The following is a 13,310-nucleotide window of genomic DNA, read 5'->3' as shown; positions in this document are numbered from 1 at the left end:
GTCACCATACTGAGCAAACCCTAGGGCTGAGCACAAAACCCAGAGGACAACCAGGTAAACCATTTGAAGGCCTAAGCCCTGCAACAGGGGTTAACTTGATTAATAGCATATTTTCTGGCTTCTTTCCTGTTTCCTTCATCTCAGCATCTGCTGCTGTGGAACACCAACCCCAGGCAGTGGTGCAAAGTGGAACAGTCCTGGGCATCTGTGTCAAGGGCTATTCTCTGATCCTCTGCATGCTGAGATGGTCCAGTTGGTCCCTCAGCCCTGCCAGCTGGACCTCCTCTGTTGCTCCCAAGTTATCACCTTCTTCGCACCCCTGCCACCTCCACCAGGATCCACGCCACAGAGCTTCCCAGACTCCCTTGCACCTGTAGCAGCCTCCTTCTCTGGTCTCCCTGCCTCCTCCAGTCATTCCCTGCCTAGAAGGTTTTTTTGTTGTTGTTTTGTTTTTTTACTTTTACTTTACTGGAAATTGAATCCTGGGGTGTTCCACCACAGAGCTACACTCCCAGTCCTTATTTTTAAAATTTGAGATGGGATCTCACTAAGTTGCCCAGGCTGATCTCGAATTTGCAATCCTCCTTCCTGAGCCTCCAGAGTCAGAATTACATGTGTGCACCACCACACCTGGCTGGAAAATCTTTTTCAAAATACAATCTGGGCACCCCATTCTCCACTGGAAAACATTCCAGGGCTCCTCATGGGTCTTGGGATGAAATCCTAAATTCATAATACAGCCTGAAAGACTGTACCCAATCTACCCTGCCAGCTTCTTCAGTCTCAGGGTTTGGCACTAATAATGTCCATCATAGTGCCCCTGCATGAGCCAGTCTCTTCCCTCATCACCTGGCTAGCACCTACTCATAGGTCTTGTCCTGATTGTAGTTATTTTTACTAGGAGACATTTCTAATGCCTGGCATATGCCTGGTACACAGTAGGTACTTAATAATTAGTGAATGGCTGAATGAGCAAATTTATCCTTTTTCTAATGCCATCCATGACTCCTAGAACTATGTATGACCTTACCTAACTATCCTCCTCCCATTCCCAAGCCTACTTCTCCCCTTTCTGAGGTTCCCAAAGCACCAGTACTTTCCGTCCACATTCATTCATTTTTTTTCAGGGGTGTGGTAAGGGCAGATATCTCTACTAGAAGTGCTGCTCACAGGCAATAAGCCAGAGGTAACTCATAGCTCAAGTGATCCTCCTGCCTCAGCCTTCTGGGCAGCTAGGACTATAGGCATGTACCGCCATCCAGCTACAAGTAATTTTTAAGTGCCTATTCTGTATTATAGGTTCCAGGGGATGGATATAGCAGGGAACAAATACAGTTTTCTCTGTTTGGAATATTTGTCCCTCTTCCTTCCAGCTATTCTTTTTTTTTTTTTTTTGGTACTGGGGATTGAACCCAGGGGTGCTTAACCACTGAGCAACATCCCCAGCCCTTTTTTTATATCTTATTTGGAGACAGGTTCTCACTAAGTTGCTTAGGAACTTGCTGAGACTGATTTTGAACTCTTGATCCTCCTGCCTCAGTCTCCCTAGCTGCTGGGATTGCAGGCATGTGCCACCATGCCCAGCACCTCTTCTTAACAAACTCCTACTCTTCCGTCAAAACCCAACCCTAACACATCATTCCCTGGAAAGTGCTTTTCCAAATTCTCCCTCTCCGCTACATCACTTGTGAACCTTGTGTGGCTCATCTAGTGACAGGGTCCTAGGCTTGGGGCTACCCAAGAGGTGCAGAATGGGGAGATAGGGTCTGTGAAGAGAGATAAGTGCAGATATCTCTGCAAGAAATGCTGCTCACAGGCATGTAAGCCAGGGGCAAAGCTATGCTTTCAACTCTAGCCTCCTCCCTCAAGCTTGTTTTCTAATCCCTTAGCAACTCTGTGGAGGAAATAGCTACCAGGCACGCCTTTTATTTGCACAGAAACGACCAAGGTCACAAATCCAGGCTGAGGCAGTGCAAGGTGGGGGCATCTGAGGAGGACGTGTAGAGGGCTGGGATGTAGAGCTGGAACAGATTCAAATATCCAACCAAAGGCAACCACATCTAGGCCACTGGAGAGGGCCTTCCTTGCCATAGGTGGGAACCAGGAGCAGGGTCTGTAGCAGGCACATGGCAGGAGGTTGCATGGTTTTGCCTTCTACTTCACTGCGGCCAGCCTTCGAAAGTTCCTCCTGCTAGCTGATCCAAGTCTGTATGCTGTACTTCTGTCCCAACTCTGGATCAGTCTTCATGGGTTCTTGGGGACTTAAGTCTCACCTCCTGTCTCCCTTGATCTCCCCTAAGGTTCTGGGGAGATCACTGGTCCAGAGAGGTCCAATGGCTCTTTTGAGGCCACGTGGCAAGTCTTCTGATGGTAAGGCAGCTGGAGAGCTGGGGGCCGAGTTAGAGGAGGGTGATTTCACTGGGGGGCAGCGTGAGTCGCTTCTCCCGGGCACTGAGCAGGTTCTCCACGTGCACGGCTACCACTCGACACAGCTCCAGACCCTGCAGGGGACACAGCGAGAGTCCTGCATCCACTAACCCTTTCCCAGCTTGGTGTGGGACATGCATAACAGATGTGGTTTGGAAAGAGGTGGGGACCACCATCTGCATAGGGACCCTCATCCCCACCTCCCTGGGTGCTGGGAGGTGGCTGGAAGATGGAGTGAAGGGCTGCGGGTCATAAGAGACAAGCAAGTAGGGGACAAGATACATCTGGTGATGCTGCTGTGTGTGATCTGCATGACCCAGGGATGCTTGTTTTACCTCTCTGAGCCTCTCACAGCCTCACCTATAATAAGGTCTCTGTTCTTTTTTTTTTTTTTGGCAGTACTTAGAATTAAACCCAGGGGGACTTTGCCACTGAATTATATCCCCAAACCCCTTTCTATTTCTTTTCTTTTCTTTTTTTTTTTTTTTTTTTTTTGTTACTGGGGATTGAATCCAGGGGCACTTAACCACTGAGCCACATCCCCAGCCCTTTTTAATATTCTACTTAGAGACAGGGTCTTGCTGAGATGCTCAGGGCTGCGCTAAGTTGCTGAGGCTGTCTTTGAATTTTCAATCCTCCTGCCTTAGCCTCCTGTGTTGTTGGGATTACAGACGTGCACCACCACACCTGGTGAAGGTCTCATATACCAGGGCCTTCCTCACAAGCAGTGGTTAGGGAATCAAATCAGTGAAATTTGATTTCACATGAATCCTTTACATTTAAAAAATATTGGTCCAAGGGGCTGAGGGGTAACTCAGTGTTACAGCGCTTGCCTAGCATGTACCAGATCTCAGGTTCCATTCCTAGTACCACACCCTTCTGGTCAATAAATGGGAACAGTTTCTAATGATGGGTTGCCATGGTTACCCCTGGCACCCCAGCCTAGAACAAACCGTGACCTAGACTCAGGTCTCCCAAGTGGAGCAGGGCAGGAGAGGGCACAAGGGAATTGTGGAAAATTGACCTGGGAGTGTGGTGCACAGACCAAAGCCAATATCAAAAGCCCACCCCACCCTGCCCTGGGATTCCTAGAGTGATAGGAGCTGAGAGTGATAAAATAATAGCAGCACTTACTAAGTGTGGACTGTGCCAGGCCTTGTCTAGAGAGCTTTCTATTTAATCCCTGAAGTATCCACCTCCCTGCTTTTTTTTTTTTTTTTTTTGCATTAGAGGGTCTTCTGCATCCTAGTCAGGCAAGCACTCTACAACTGAGCTATATCTCTGGCCCTTTCTATTTTTTACTTTGAGACAGGATCTTGCTAAATTGCAGAGGCTTGCCTCAACCTTGCAACCTTCCTGCCTCAGCCCCCTGCCACCATACAGGGCTCCTGCAGTGTCCCTAAGGGGCAGTATTTAGAATTAAACCCAGGGACACTTTACCAGGGAGCTACATACCCAACCCCCTTTTTATTTATTTCTTTGGTTTTTTTTTTTTTTTTTTTTTTGATTACTGGGGATTGAACTCAGGGGTGCTTAACCACTGAGCCACATCCCCAGCCCTTTTAAATACTTTATTTAGAAACAGGGTCTCACTGAGATGCTCAGGGCCATTTGTACAAGTGCAGAAACTGAGGCCTCAAGCCATGGAATTGCTGATTCCCAGACCTCTTAGTGATAGGATTTAAACCTGGGTGGTAGGGGCCTGTAGTCACCCTGAAGTGCTCTCTGTGAAGGTTATCTGCCACCCTGGAGGCCACCTCAGCTAATGAAATGAGTGTGTGCAAGATGGGAGTCCTCCCTGTGGTCAGTCTTTTGCCTGCCCACATGCTGCTGTGTTCTAGGTTTTGCTGGAACTGTAGCCCAGCTGGACAGGTATGGAAACTGGGGTTCAAAGATAAACAGGACTGTCTTGAGATGCCCTCATGCTGCTTGTCAGAGGTAGGTGGGAAGGGGACCAGGTCTGTTGGCTGCACTCAGAAATCACCTACTCCTTGGAGCCTTTACCTCCTGTGTAGTTTGGGTCCCCTGCACATGCTCCTAGTACTGCTTATGACCTACGGAGAGATTCCTTCATATCTGAGACTCCAGGGTCTGTGAGGGCTACTACAGGGGTCTCAGTCACATCAGTATTTTCAGGGCTCATATAGAAACTGCTATACAGAGATGCTCAATGATTATGTGTTGAATGAATGAATGAATGAACCCCCCACATGTACAGGAGGGAGGTAGAGGTAGCAGCTTCCTTGCAGAGAGGGCTACAAGGAAATGGAGAAGCCAAAAAGGTCTTCAGCCAGCCAGCCAACAAACATGCATTGAGCATCTACTATATGTTAGACACTGTGCTGTGGACACAGTGTGAAGGAGACAGCCATAGCTCTGTCCTTGTATCTTGGAGGGCAAGACAGACAGTAAGTAAACAAATACCTAACTGATCTGTAAGCCATCATGAGGGCCAATGAAGTAGAGGTGGTGATTCATCACAGAGGGTCAGGGAAGTCTTCTAAGAAGAGGGGCTCTTTGTGCTGAAACCTGAGCAAAGGGAAGGAAGGAGCCCTAGGACAAATAAGGGAATAGCATTCTTGGTAGAGGGAACAGTGAGTGCAAAGGGCCTGGGGCAGAGAGTGGGAAGGCAAATATACAGGTGGTCTGGGGAGGAGATGGTAGAAAACGAGCCAAAGAAAAGGTGCTGGGGCAGGTGCGAGGAGACAGAAGGACACAACAGCTTAGAGGGCAGGTTCTGGGAAGCAATGCAGGCCCAGAGGCCAAGGCTGTCAGAGGGAGGCTCAGAGTGACCCTGGGAGCAGACAGAGCATGGGAGAGGGACAGGGAGCCTGGTCCTGAGTCACAGATTTCCAAGGGGTTTTTTTTCTGGTCCTGTTCCTCAGAGGCAGGGCTGGTGCAGTGGAAGCCCCTCTCTCTTTCCTGGGAAATCAGCCCCTCCAAGATAGGCCTGTCGTAGAGGTTGACGTTGGACCCAGATCTCCATGGGGGATGTGGCAGGCTTGACACAGCAGACGTGTGGGCCCCATCTCCAGCTCTGCCCCTTCTCTGAGCCTCCATCCTGTCTCTCTGGTAGAGTGGAAACTCTGGTCCTGCCCTGAGGGCTGTGGAACTTGGACAGGAGCCTAGAAGTCACCCATGCCTTTTTAAGAAGCAGCCACAGTTGAGAAGGCCCAGGGCAGACAGGCCTCCGTTTCCCCTATCACAGGGGAGCCCCCTTTCTCCAACCACCATCCTGGGTCCCATGATTCAGCTTCCATGCCTCAGCCTGGGTCAGCTTCCTCAAACCTCCCATGACCCTGACCATTCACCAAACTCCTATGGCTCCCTCGTACCCTCAGAAACAAGCCCCCAATTTTTCGCTTAATATTTGAAGAACTCCAGGACTTCCCTTTCCCTGGATCTATCTCCCCAGTGCCCCACCAAACTCTTCACCTTTCTGCAGAAGCCTGAGTCCTATTCCATGGTCCCACTACTGAGCTGCTTCCCTGGAAGACCACCAAAATGACCTGCAGTTCTGTTCCCTGAGCTGGGCTGGATGCTACTTTGGCCATGGCCAGGATCTAACCTGTCCTGGAGAGAAGAACCTGGTGAGTGGAACACGAGAGTGAGAGCCTGTGCGACAGAGCCAGGACCCACCTGCTCCAGCTGCAGCTGCATGGTACGCTGGGCTGCCACATCCCCCAGCGCAATCTCCACATAGGGGTAGCTGGAGTTGGCTGTGGGCCGCTGGGTCCGTGTAGACTGGATCTCCTTCAGGGGGAATTTCACAATCAGCTCCTGGGAGTGCAGGAGGAAGACAGGGACAGTCTCAATCACTGTTATCACCTCCCCCTGAAAATCAGATCAGTGGAACACAGGAGGCCCCAGTCCAAGTGTTGAATCTCTAGTGATTTCCTGTGCAACCTCAAGCATGTCACTATTCTTCTCTGGACCTCGGTTTCCTCATCTGTGAAACTAATTCAGCAAGTACAAATGATGCATCTGCTGGCACTGTTCAAAATGCTGGAGATATGGGATGTCATGGATGCTGTTGGTGTCCTGACCTTCACATCAAAGCTGCTTTCATGAACATCTGTATCCCTTTGTCTGGGGCTTGATTTCCGGCCCAAGAAACAAAGGGACCACATTCAGGGAAAGGAACAGTGATGGAGACTTAATGCAGCAGGAGGAAGCCCTGGACTAATGATTGACAGGGAGTGGTAAGTAACAAGGGCTCCCCCCAGCTGGACCGACTTCCAGTTACCCTCCAGTTACCCACATTGGCAATTCGTGTGGTAACGGGGCCTTTATTGTCTCCACCCCTTCCCTGTCCTAATTCCACCCTCCAGTGTTCCTAAAATCTCCTCCAAATAAGCCACCTGCCTTGGAATCCTCATCTCACACTCTATTTCTAGGAGCAAGCCTAAGAAAGGAGCTCTCAGGTTCTATTTGTGATGGGCTGCACTGTGACCTCTGCAAATACCCAGTGAAGCCCAAAGTCCCAATACCTTGAATGTGACTCTATTTAGGGACAGGGACTTTAAAATGGTGATTAAGGGTCTGGAGAGGTTCTTCAGTGGCAGAGTGTTTGCCTAGGATGTGCAAAACCCTGAATCCCATCCCCAGTACTACCAAAAAAAAAATGAAGTTGTTGTTATGGTTGGATCTGGAATGTCCCCCAAAGGCTCTTGTATCAAAGGTTTGGTTCCCAATGCAGCAAAGTTCAAAGGTGGCGCTTTTGGTAAATTGGATCAAGAAGGCTCTGACCTCATCAGTGGATTAATCCATTGACAGCTGAATGGACTACCAGGAGGTGGTGGAAACTGCAGGAGGTGGGAATGCATGGAAAGGAATGGATCCCTAAGGATGTGGCCTTGGGGACTACATCTCATCCCCAGTCCTTGCTCTCGTTCTGGTTCCTGACTGCCACACTTTCCTCTGCCATGCTCTTCCATTATGATGTCCTGCCTCATCTCAGCACCAAAGTAATGGAGCCAATTGACCATGGACTGAGAACTCTGAAACTATAAGCCAAAATAAATATTCCTTTTTTTAAGTTTCTTTTTTTTCCAGGTATTTTGTTACAGCAATGAAAGACTGTAACAAAAGGTGAAAAAGTTAAAATGAGGCTATTAGGGTGAGTTCTAATCCATTGTTTTTTCTTTTCTTTTCTTTTCTTTCTTTCTTTTTTTTTTTTTTTTGATACCAGGGATTGAACTCAGGGGCACTCAACCACCAAGCCACATCCCCAACCGTAGTTTGTATTTTATTTAAAGACAGGGTCTCACTGAATTGCTTAGCACCTCATCATTGCTGAGGCTGGCTTTGCACTCATGATCTTCCTGCCTCAGCCTCCTGAGCCACTTGGATTACAGGTGCACAACACCTGTATAAGAAGAGGAGATCTGAGGGCTGGGGATGTGGCTCAGTGGTAGAGCAAGGTATGCACAAGGCCCTGGGTCTGATCCCTAGCACCACAAAACAACAACAAAAGAATAAATCTGATCCCAGTTACTCTGGAGGCTGAGGCAGAAGGATCACAAGTTCAAGGCCTGCCTTCACAATTTAGTGAGACCTGGTCTCAAAACAAAACAGAAAGGATTACTCAGTAGTAAAGTGTAAAAAAAAAAGTGGGAAGAGAGAAACTCTAGATACAGAGACACTGGGAATGTGCACACACTGAGGAAAGGCCATGTGGGGACACAGCCATCTGCAGGACAAGGAAGAGACCAGAGTAGCAGACACCTTGATCTTAGACTTTCAGCCTCTGCACATGGCAGAGCAACACCCTCAGCCTGTGGTGTGTTGTTAAGGCAGCCTGAGCAAGCCTTAGAGTGTGTCACCTCACCCCCCTTCACCTCCACTCTCTGGAGTGGGTTCTGCCATTACTCCCATTTTCCAGATGGGAAGCAAGGCTCTGAGAGGAGAAGAGGATGGCTGGAGGTTATGCAGACAGGAAATGGTGGAGCTGGGCTCCCACAGCTGGCAATCTTGGCTCCCGGGGTGGGTGGGGGACCCGAGGACAGAGGGGATGGGGGAAGATGGGCAGAGCCAGGCAGAGGCCACTTACATGGGTCTCGATGCTGAGGAAGTTCAGGCCATTATGGTTGACAGCAAGGATGCAGGGGGCTGGCACGGAAACGTTGCTGCAGCTCTGGATGAAGAAGAAGGAGGAGCCAAACATAGGAAAGGCACTGAGCAGGCCTGCAGTGGGGGAGAGCGGGTGTTACCGTGTTAGGCCGGGCCCATCCATGATAGCCCTGCCCCTAAAATGCATGGCTGGCCTGAAGAACATCCTTACCTTCCTTCTCTCACCTCTCTGGCCTCTTCCTCTATCCCTTCTTCCTCACTTCCCACTCTCAGTTTGCCCAAGGTCACCCACAGTCCCACCCCAATGATGTCTTTGAGAAAAAAAAAGTCTCCTTTTGCCAGGCGTGGTGGCACATGCCTGTAATCCCAGCAGCTTGGGAGGCTGAAGCATGAGGATCACAACTTTGAGGCCAGCCTCAGCAACTTAGCAAGGCCCTAAGCAAGTGAGACCCTGTCTCAGAATAAAAAATAAAAAGGGCTGGGGATGTGGTTCAGTGCCCCTGAGTTCAATCCCTAGTACCATTAAAAAAAAAAAAGGCTCTCCTAGCAGCGTGGGAGGCTGAGGCAGGGGGATCGTGAGTTCACAACTAGGCTCAGCAAAAGTGAGGTGCTAAGCAACTCAATGAGACCCTGTCTTTAAATTAAAAAAAAAAAAGTCTCCTCTCCCAATAGGTAGGCAGCTCACCTGCCACTGAAAAGCCTTTGTGCAAAAGGAAAAACTATGTCTCCCCCTCCTCCCGGATCCCCCCTTAGTAAAGCCCCTCATGACAATACCCCCTGCATCCCCAGCTCTTACCCAAGAACTGGGCACGGGCCTGGTGGGGGCTGAGTGCCTGTGTCTGTGGCCGGTGCTGGCTGACCAGGTTGAGCCAGGCTGAGCCGGCTGTTGTGTGGTAGAGCTGAGCCGGGATGTACTCCTGGACCTCCCGCCTGCGTGTGGAGGGGACAGCGGCCCTGAGCACCTTACACTTAATCCCCACTGCACGGCAGGTGTGATGCAAAGTGGAAACGAGTGTTATGTGTCCCAGGGAGACTAAACGCTGGGGAAAGTAGAAGGGGAAGATAGGAGTGCAAGGACTCGCATGGTGCCTTGGTACACGGCAGGTGGGTGGCCCCGCCAGGGCTGGTACCACCAAGATCCCTGCTTGCAGAAGAGGAAACTGAGGCTCTTAGAAGTCCACAGAGCAGTCCAAGGCCACACAGCAACCGTGAACTAGTATGTGTGGTGGGGAGACTTGAACCCACGGCAGGTTCATCCTTTGTAGCTGCCGTCCCCAAAGAGGAGCCCAAGCCAGAGAGGTTTAGAGAGACACAGGGGTGGGGGAGACACAAGAGAGGGCAAAGCAACCACCAAGGGGCTGGTCAGAGCAGGAGGCAGAAGAATGCTGGGAGGCTGAAGAATGAGGATCACAACTTTGCCTCAAGGCAGGCTCTTTGCCTCTTGGCACATGTGAAAATATCAACATCAGTCCCAGTCCATCCCAGCTGCCCTGGGCTGCTGACAGGGCAAGATTGGAAGAAAGTCAGGGGAGCCCTCTCTCCCTGGGAGTTCCCACCCCTGGGAGCTCCCACTCCTTGGTAACATCTGGCCTTCTTTGCACCGCTGTGGTAAGAACCTCGCATCTGGACCTAGCATCCCCAGATTTAACCATTCCTGGTTCCTTCACCTACTAGCTGGCTAAACCTCAGTAAGCCATAATCTCTCCAGGCCTCAGCTTTCTCATCTGTGATCACAGCAACTCAGGAGACTAAGGCAGGAGGATCCCAAGTTTGACGCCAACCTTGGTGACTTAGCGAGATCCTCAGACTCTCTCAATATAAAAAGGGCTAGGAATGTAGCTCAGTGGTAGAGTACCCCTGGGTTCAATCCCCCCCTCAAAAAAAAAAAAAAAAAAGAAAAAGGAAAGAATAGTTGGAAAAGAAGTTAAGACAAAACATATGCAGAAAATATTTTTTTATCACTAAATTGGCTCTGAGTTATTAATGCCAATTGTCCCAGCATCTATGGTGAGCCAGAGGACTTTGGCCCCAGGGCCAGGACAGCCCCTTCTCAGACAGCCTTACTGTACAAGAGAGGATCCTGGGGGCCCGGGATGGGCAACTCTGAGGAAGGTGGGGTGCGCTGAGGGTGCCAGGGTGCCTGTCTGCTCTGGCTGATAGGCAGGTGCTTACACACTAGGCAGGTAGAAGTGGTCCTTGGCACAGTGTTGCAGTGAAGCTAGTTTGGACACCTGCTGCAGCTGTTGCTCACTGGGCCGGCTGGCTGGCACGCTGCTGAAGAGGCCCTTCAGGTAGTCAGGCAGGACCTGTGGGGAACAGATGCATGAGGGGCTGCCAGGCAGGTGCACACCCAGGTGTTCACCTACAGGGAGTGTGGAGACCGGCAGTTATTATTCTAGCTTATCCTCCACTGGTTTTGGGGGAATGACGACAGAGGCATTTGAGGGGGAGCTGTGAAAATGGTGTCCTTGGAGTTTATGAGGGAGTCCCCACAGTGAGGTAAGAAGAGTGTGGGCTAGTAAAGGCGGAGTATCCACAATGTGATGCACATACGTATCCATCAGATCCATGCTTCTCAAAACTGAGCATGCTCCAGAGTCTCTGGGAGGCTTGCAAAAACACAAGGCAGGGCTGAACCCCTGAGATTCTGATGCGATAGATCTGGGGTGGGACTTGAGGATCTGTATCAGGTTTTCCCATTCCACTAGTCAAGATGGGAAGCTTGAGTACCAGATTGTGCAGGGCAGGGCTTCAACAGCGACACTGTGTGGCCACAAATGCTAAGTGTTTGTATTTTGTACACGGGATTGCATTAGCATTGGCACCAGTTCTGCAAAAACAGGCTGCAGCCTCTAACCTCACAGACTCTCTGAAGCCCACGAGGTTCCAGAGCCATAGAGGGGCCCATGTGTGCTGACCTGGTTGTAGTGCATGGTCACATACAGCTCATTCTCAAACTTGAGTGGCTGATCCCAGAGCACACGCCGGAACCAGAGCATGTAGCCGCCATCTACCTGTTCCATCTCTGAGGCCACATCCAGGATATAGGCACGGCGGCTGAGAGGGCACACATGCTGGCCTGAAGAGAGCAGGGAGGCAGGGCTGGGTGGGGGCACACTTGTACACGCATGTAACTGTATGGAGCAAGGGCACAGACTCCAACCTATCATTCAGGTGAGATGTCCCCTCCATTAAGCCACCTCCCCTCGCTGGGACACACTTTCTTCATTAAAGGGGAGTATATTTATACAATAGGGTGCCCCGTGTTTCACTGAAACACTGATGACTAAAGAGGGGAATAACTCCAATTCAAAGGTACAAACTATATTCCATTTCTCCCAAGGAAAGGGCCTGAAGGTCACCTTAAAGAGTGGCCTGCCTGGGTCTGGGAAAACACCCTGGGTTATGCTTAAAGAAATCCCAGGCACTTTCCAGAGGAGGTTGGGGACAAGGACATGCACAACAGGACGCAGCCCATGAACACCAGTGGGTATCTTTCTGAAGACCGTCCTCAGGAAAGACCCTTGCTGGCACGTGGTATAAGTGGGAGATAGGATGGCCTGGGGTCTAAGCCTGGAAAAGAGATGTGAGTTTTTCTCCCTGAATGGACTTTTATTTTACCAAAGATGAGGGGTCTGACATGATAAGAGTCCAGAATCCTCAGGTCAAACTGACTGGGTTCAAATCCCCACTGTGTGCCCTTGGTTAAATCACTGAACTTCTATGATTGGCTGATAATGGTCCCTCCAAAAATGTCCACATCCTAATCCCTGGAACTTGGAATATGACATCTTCATGGCAAAGGGACTTTGCAGACATGATTAAGTTTAAGGGTCTCAAGAAGGGGGAGATTATCTGGCTTGTCCAATGTAAGCACAAGGTCCTTCCTAGAGGAGGGTCAGAGTCATAGAAGGAGATGTGAGGATGGAATCAGAGGTTGGTGGCCAGGACAGAGAACAATGTGAAGACTCTACACTGCTGGCTTTGGAGTTAGAAGAAGGGGCCAGGAGTTAAGGAATGTGGTTTCCTCTACAAGGTAGAAAATGAATGGTCCCCTAGAGTTTCCAGAAGGAACACAGCCCTGACTGCACTCTTTTTTTTTTTGTTTGTTTGTTTTTTCTTTTTTTGTTTTTTTTTTTCTTTTTTTTAATTGTTAGTTGTTCAAAACATTACAAAGCTCTTGACATATCATATTTCATACATTTGATTCACGAGGATTATGAACTCCCATTTTTGCCCTGTATACAGATTGCAGCATCACATCAGTTACACATCCACGTTTTTACATACTGTCATACTAGCGTCTGTTGTATTCTGCTCCCCTCCCCCCCCTTTTTTTAAAAAAGAGAGAGAGAGAATTTTTTAATATTTATTTTTCAGTTTTTCGGTGGACACAACATCTTTATTTTATTTTTATGTGGTGCTGAGGATCGAACCCAGCACCCCGCGTATGCCAGGTAAGCACGTTACCGCTTGAGCCACATCCCCAGCCCCAAACAATACATTCTTTTTTTTTTGGTGCTGAGGATCAAACCCAGGGCCTTGTGCATGCAAGGCAAGCACTCTACCAACTGAGCTATATCCCCAGCCCCCTGACTGCCCTCTCAATTCAGGACTTTTCAGAACTGTAAGATAACAATCTGTGTTGTTATGAGCCACTGAGTTTTGCTCACTTGTTACAACAGTCACAGGAAACTAATACAGCCTCCCTCAGCCTCATTTCCCCCTTTGCAAATGGCTTGTTGAGGGGGGATTAAAAGAATTTATAGCTGGGTGCCGGGGAGCATGCCTGTAATCCTAGCTACTCAGGA

The 13,310-nt window shown here is 49.6% G+C and overlaps 1 protein-coding gene across 1 annotated transcript in view; it reads right to left on the bottom strand.

Annotated features, from left to right (window-relative positions):
• Positions 1-1,900: 1,900 nt before the first annotated feature.
• The window catches only part of Myo15a (myosin XVA), a 54,891-nt gene continuing 43,481 nt past the window's right edge, over positions 1,901-13,310 (bottom strand). The window contains exons 60-65 of the mRNA XM_046456656.2: positions 11,418-11,578; positions 10,672-10,805; positions 9,296-9,429; positions 8,480-8,613; positions 6,067-6,207; positions 1,901-2,501 (exon numbers count right to left, since the gene is read on the bottom strand). Of these exons, the coding sequence (XP_046312612.1) occupies positions 2,400-2,501; positions 6,067-6,207; positions 8,480-8,613; positions 9,296-9,429; positions 10,672-10,805; positions 11,418-11,578 (806 nt within the window). The 3' untranslated portion in view covers positions 1,901-2,399. The remainder of the gene's footprint in view (positions 2,502-6,066; positions 6,208-8,479; positions 8,614-9,295; positions 9,430-10,671; positions 10,806-11,417; positions 11,579-13,310) is intronic.

This window comes from Marmota monax, unplaced genomic scaffold (genome assembly GCF_021218885.2).
Source record: "Marmota monax isolate L192 unplaced genomic scaffold, Marmota_monax_Labrador192_F-V1.1 WCK01_AAM20220418_F8-fsc00501, whole genome shotgun sequence".
Lineage (NCBI taxonomy): Eukaryota > Metazoa > Chordata > Mammalia > Rodentia > Sciuridae > Marmota > Marmota monax.
Note: the sequence above shows the minus strand (reverse complement) of the source record. Positions and strands in the feature narration are given on the sequence as shown.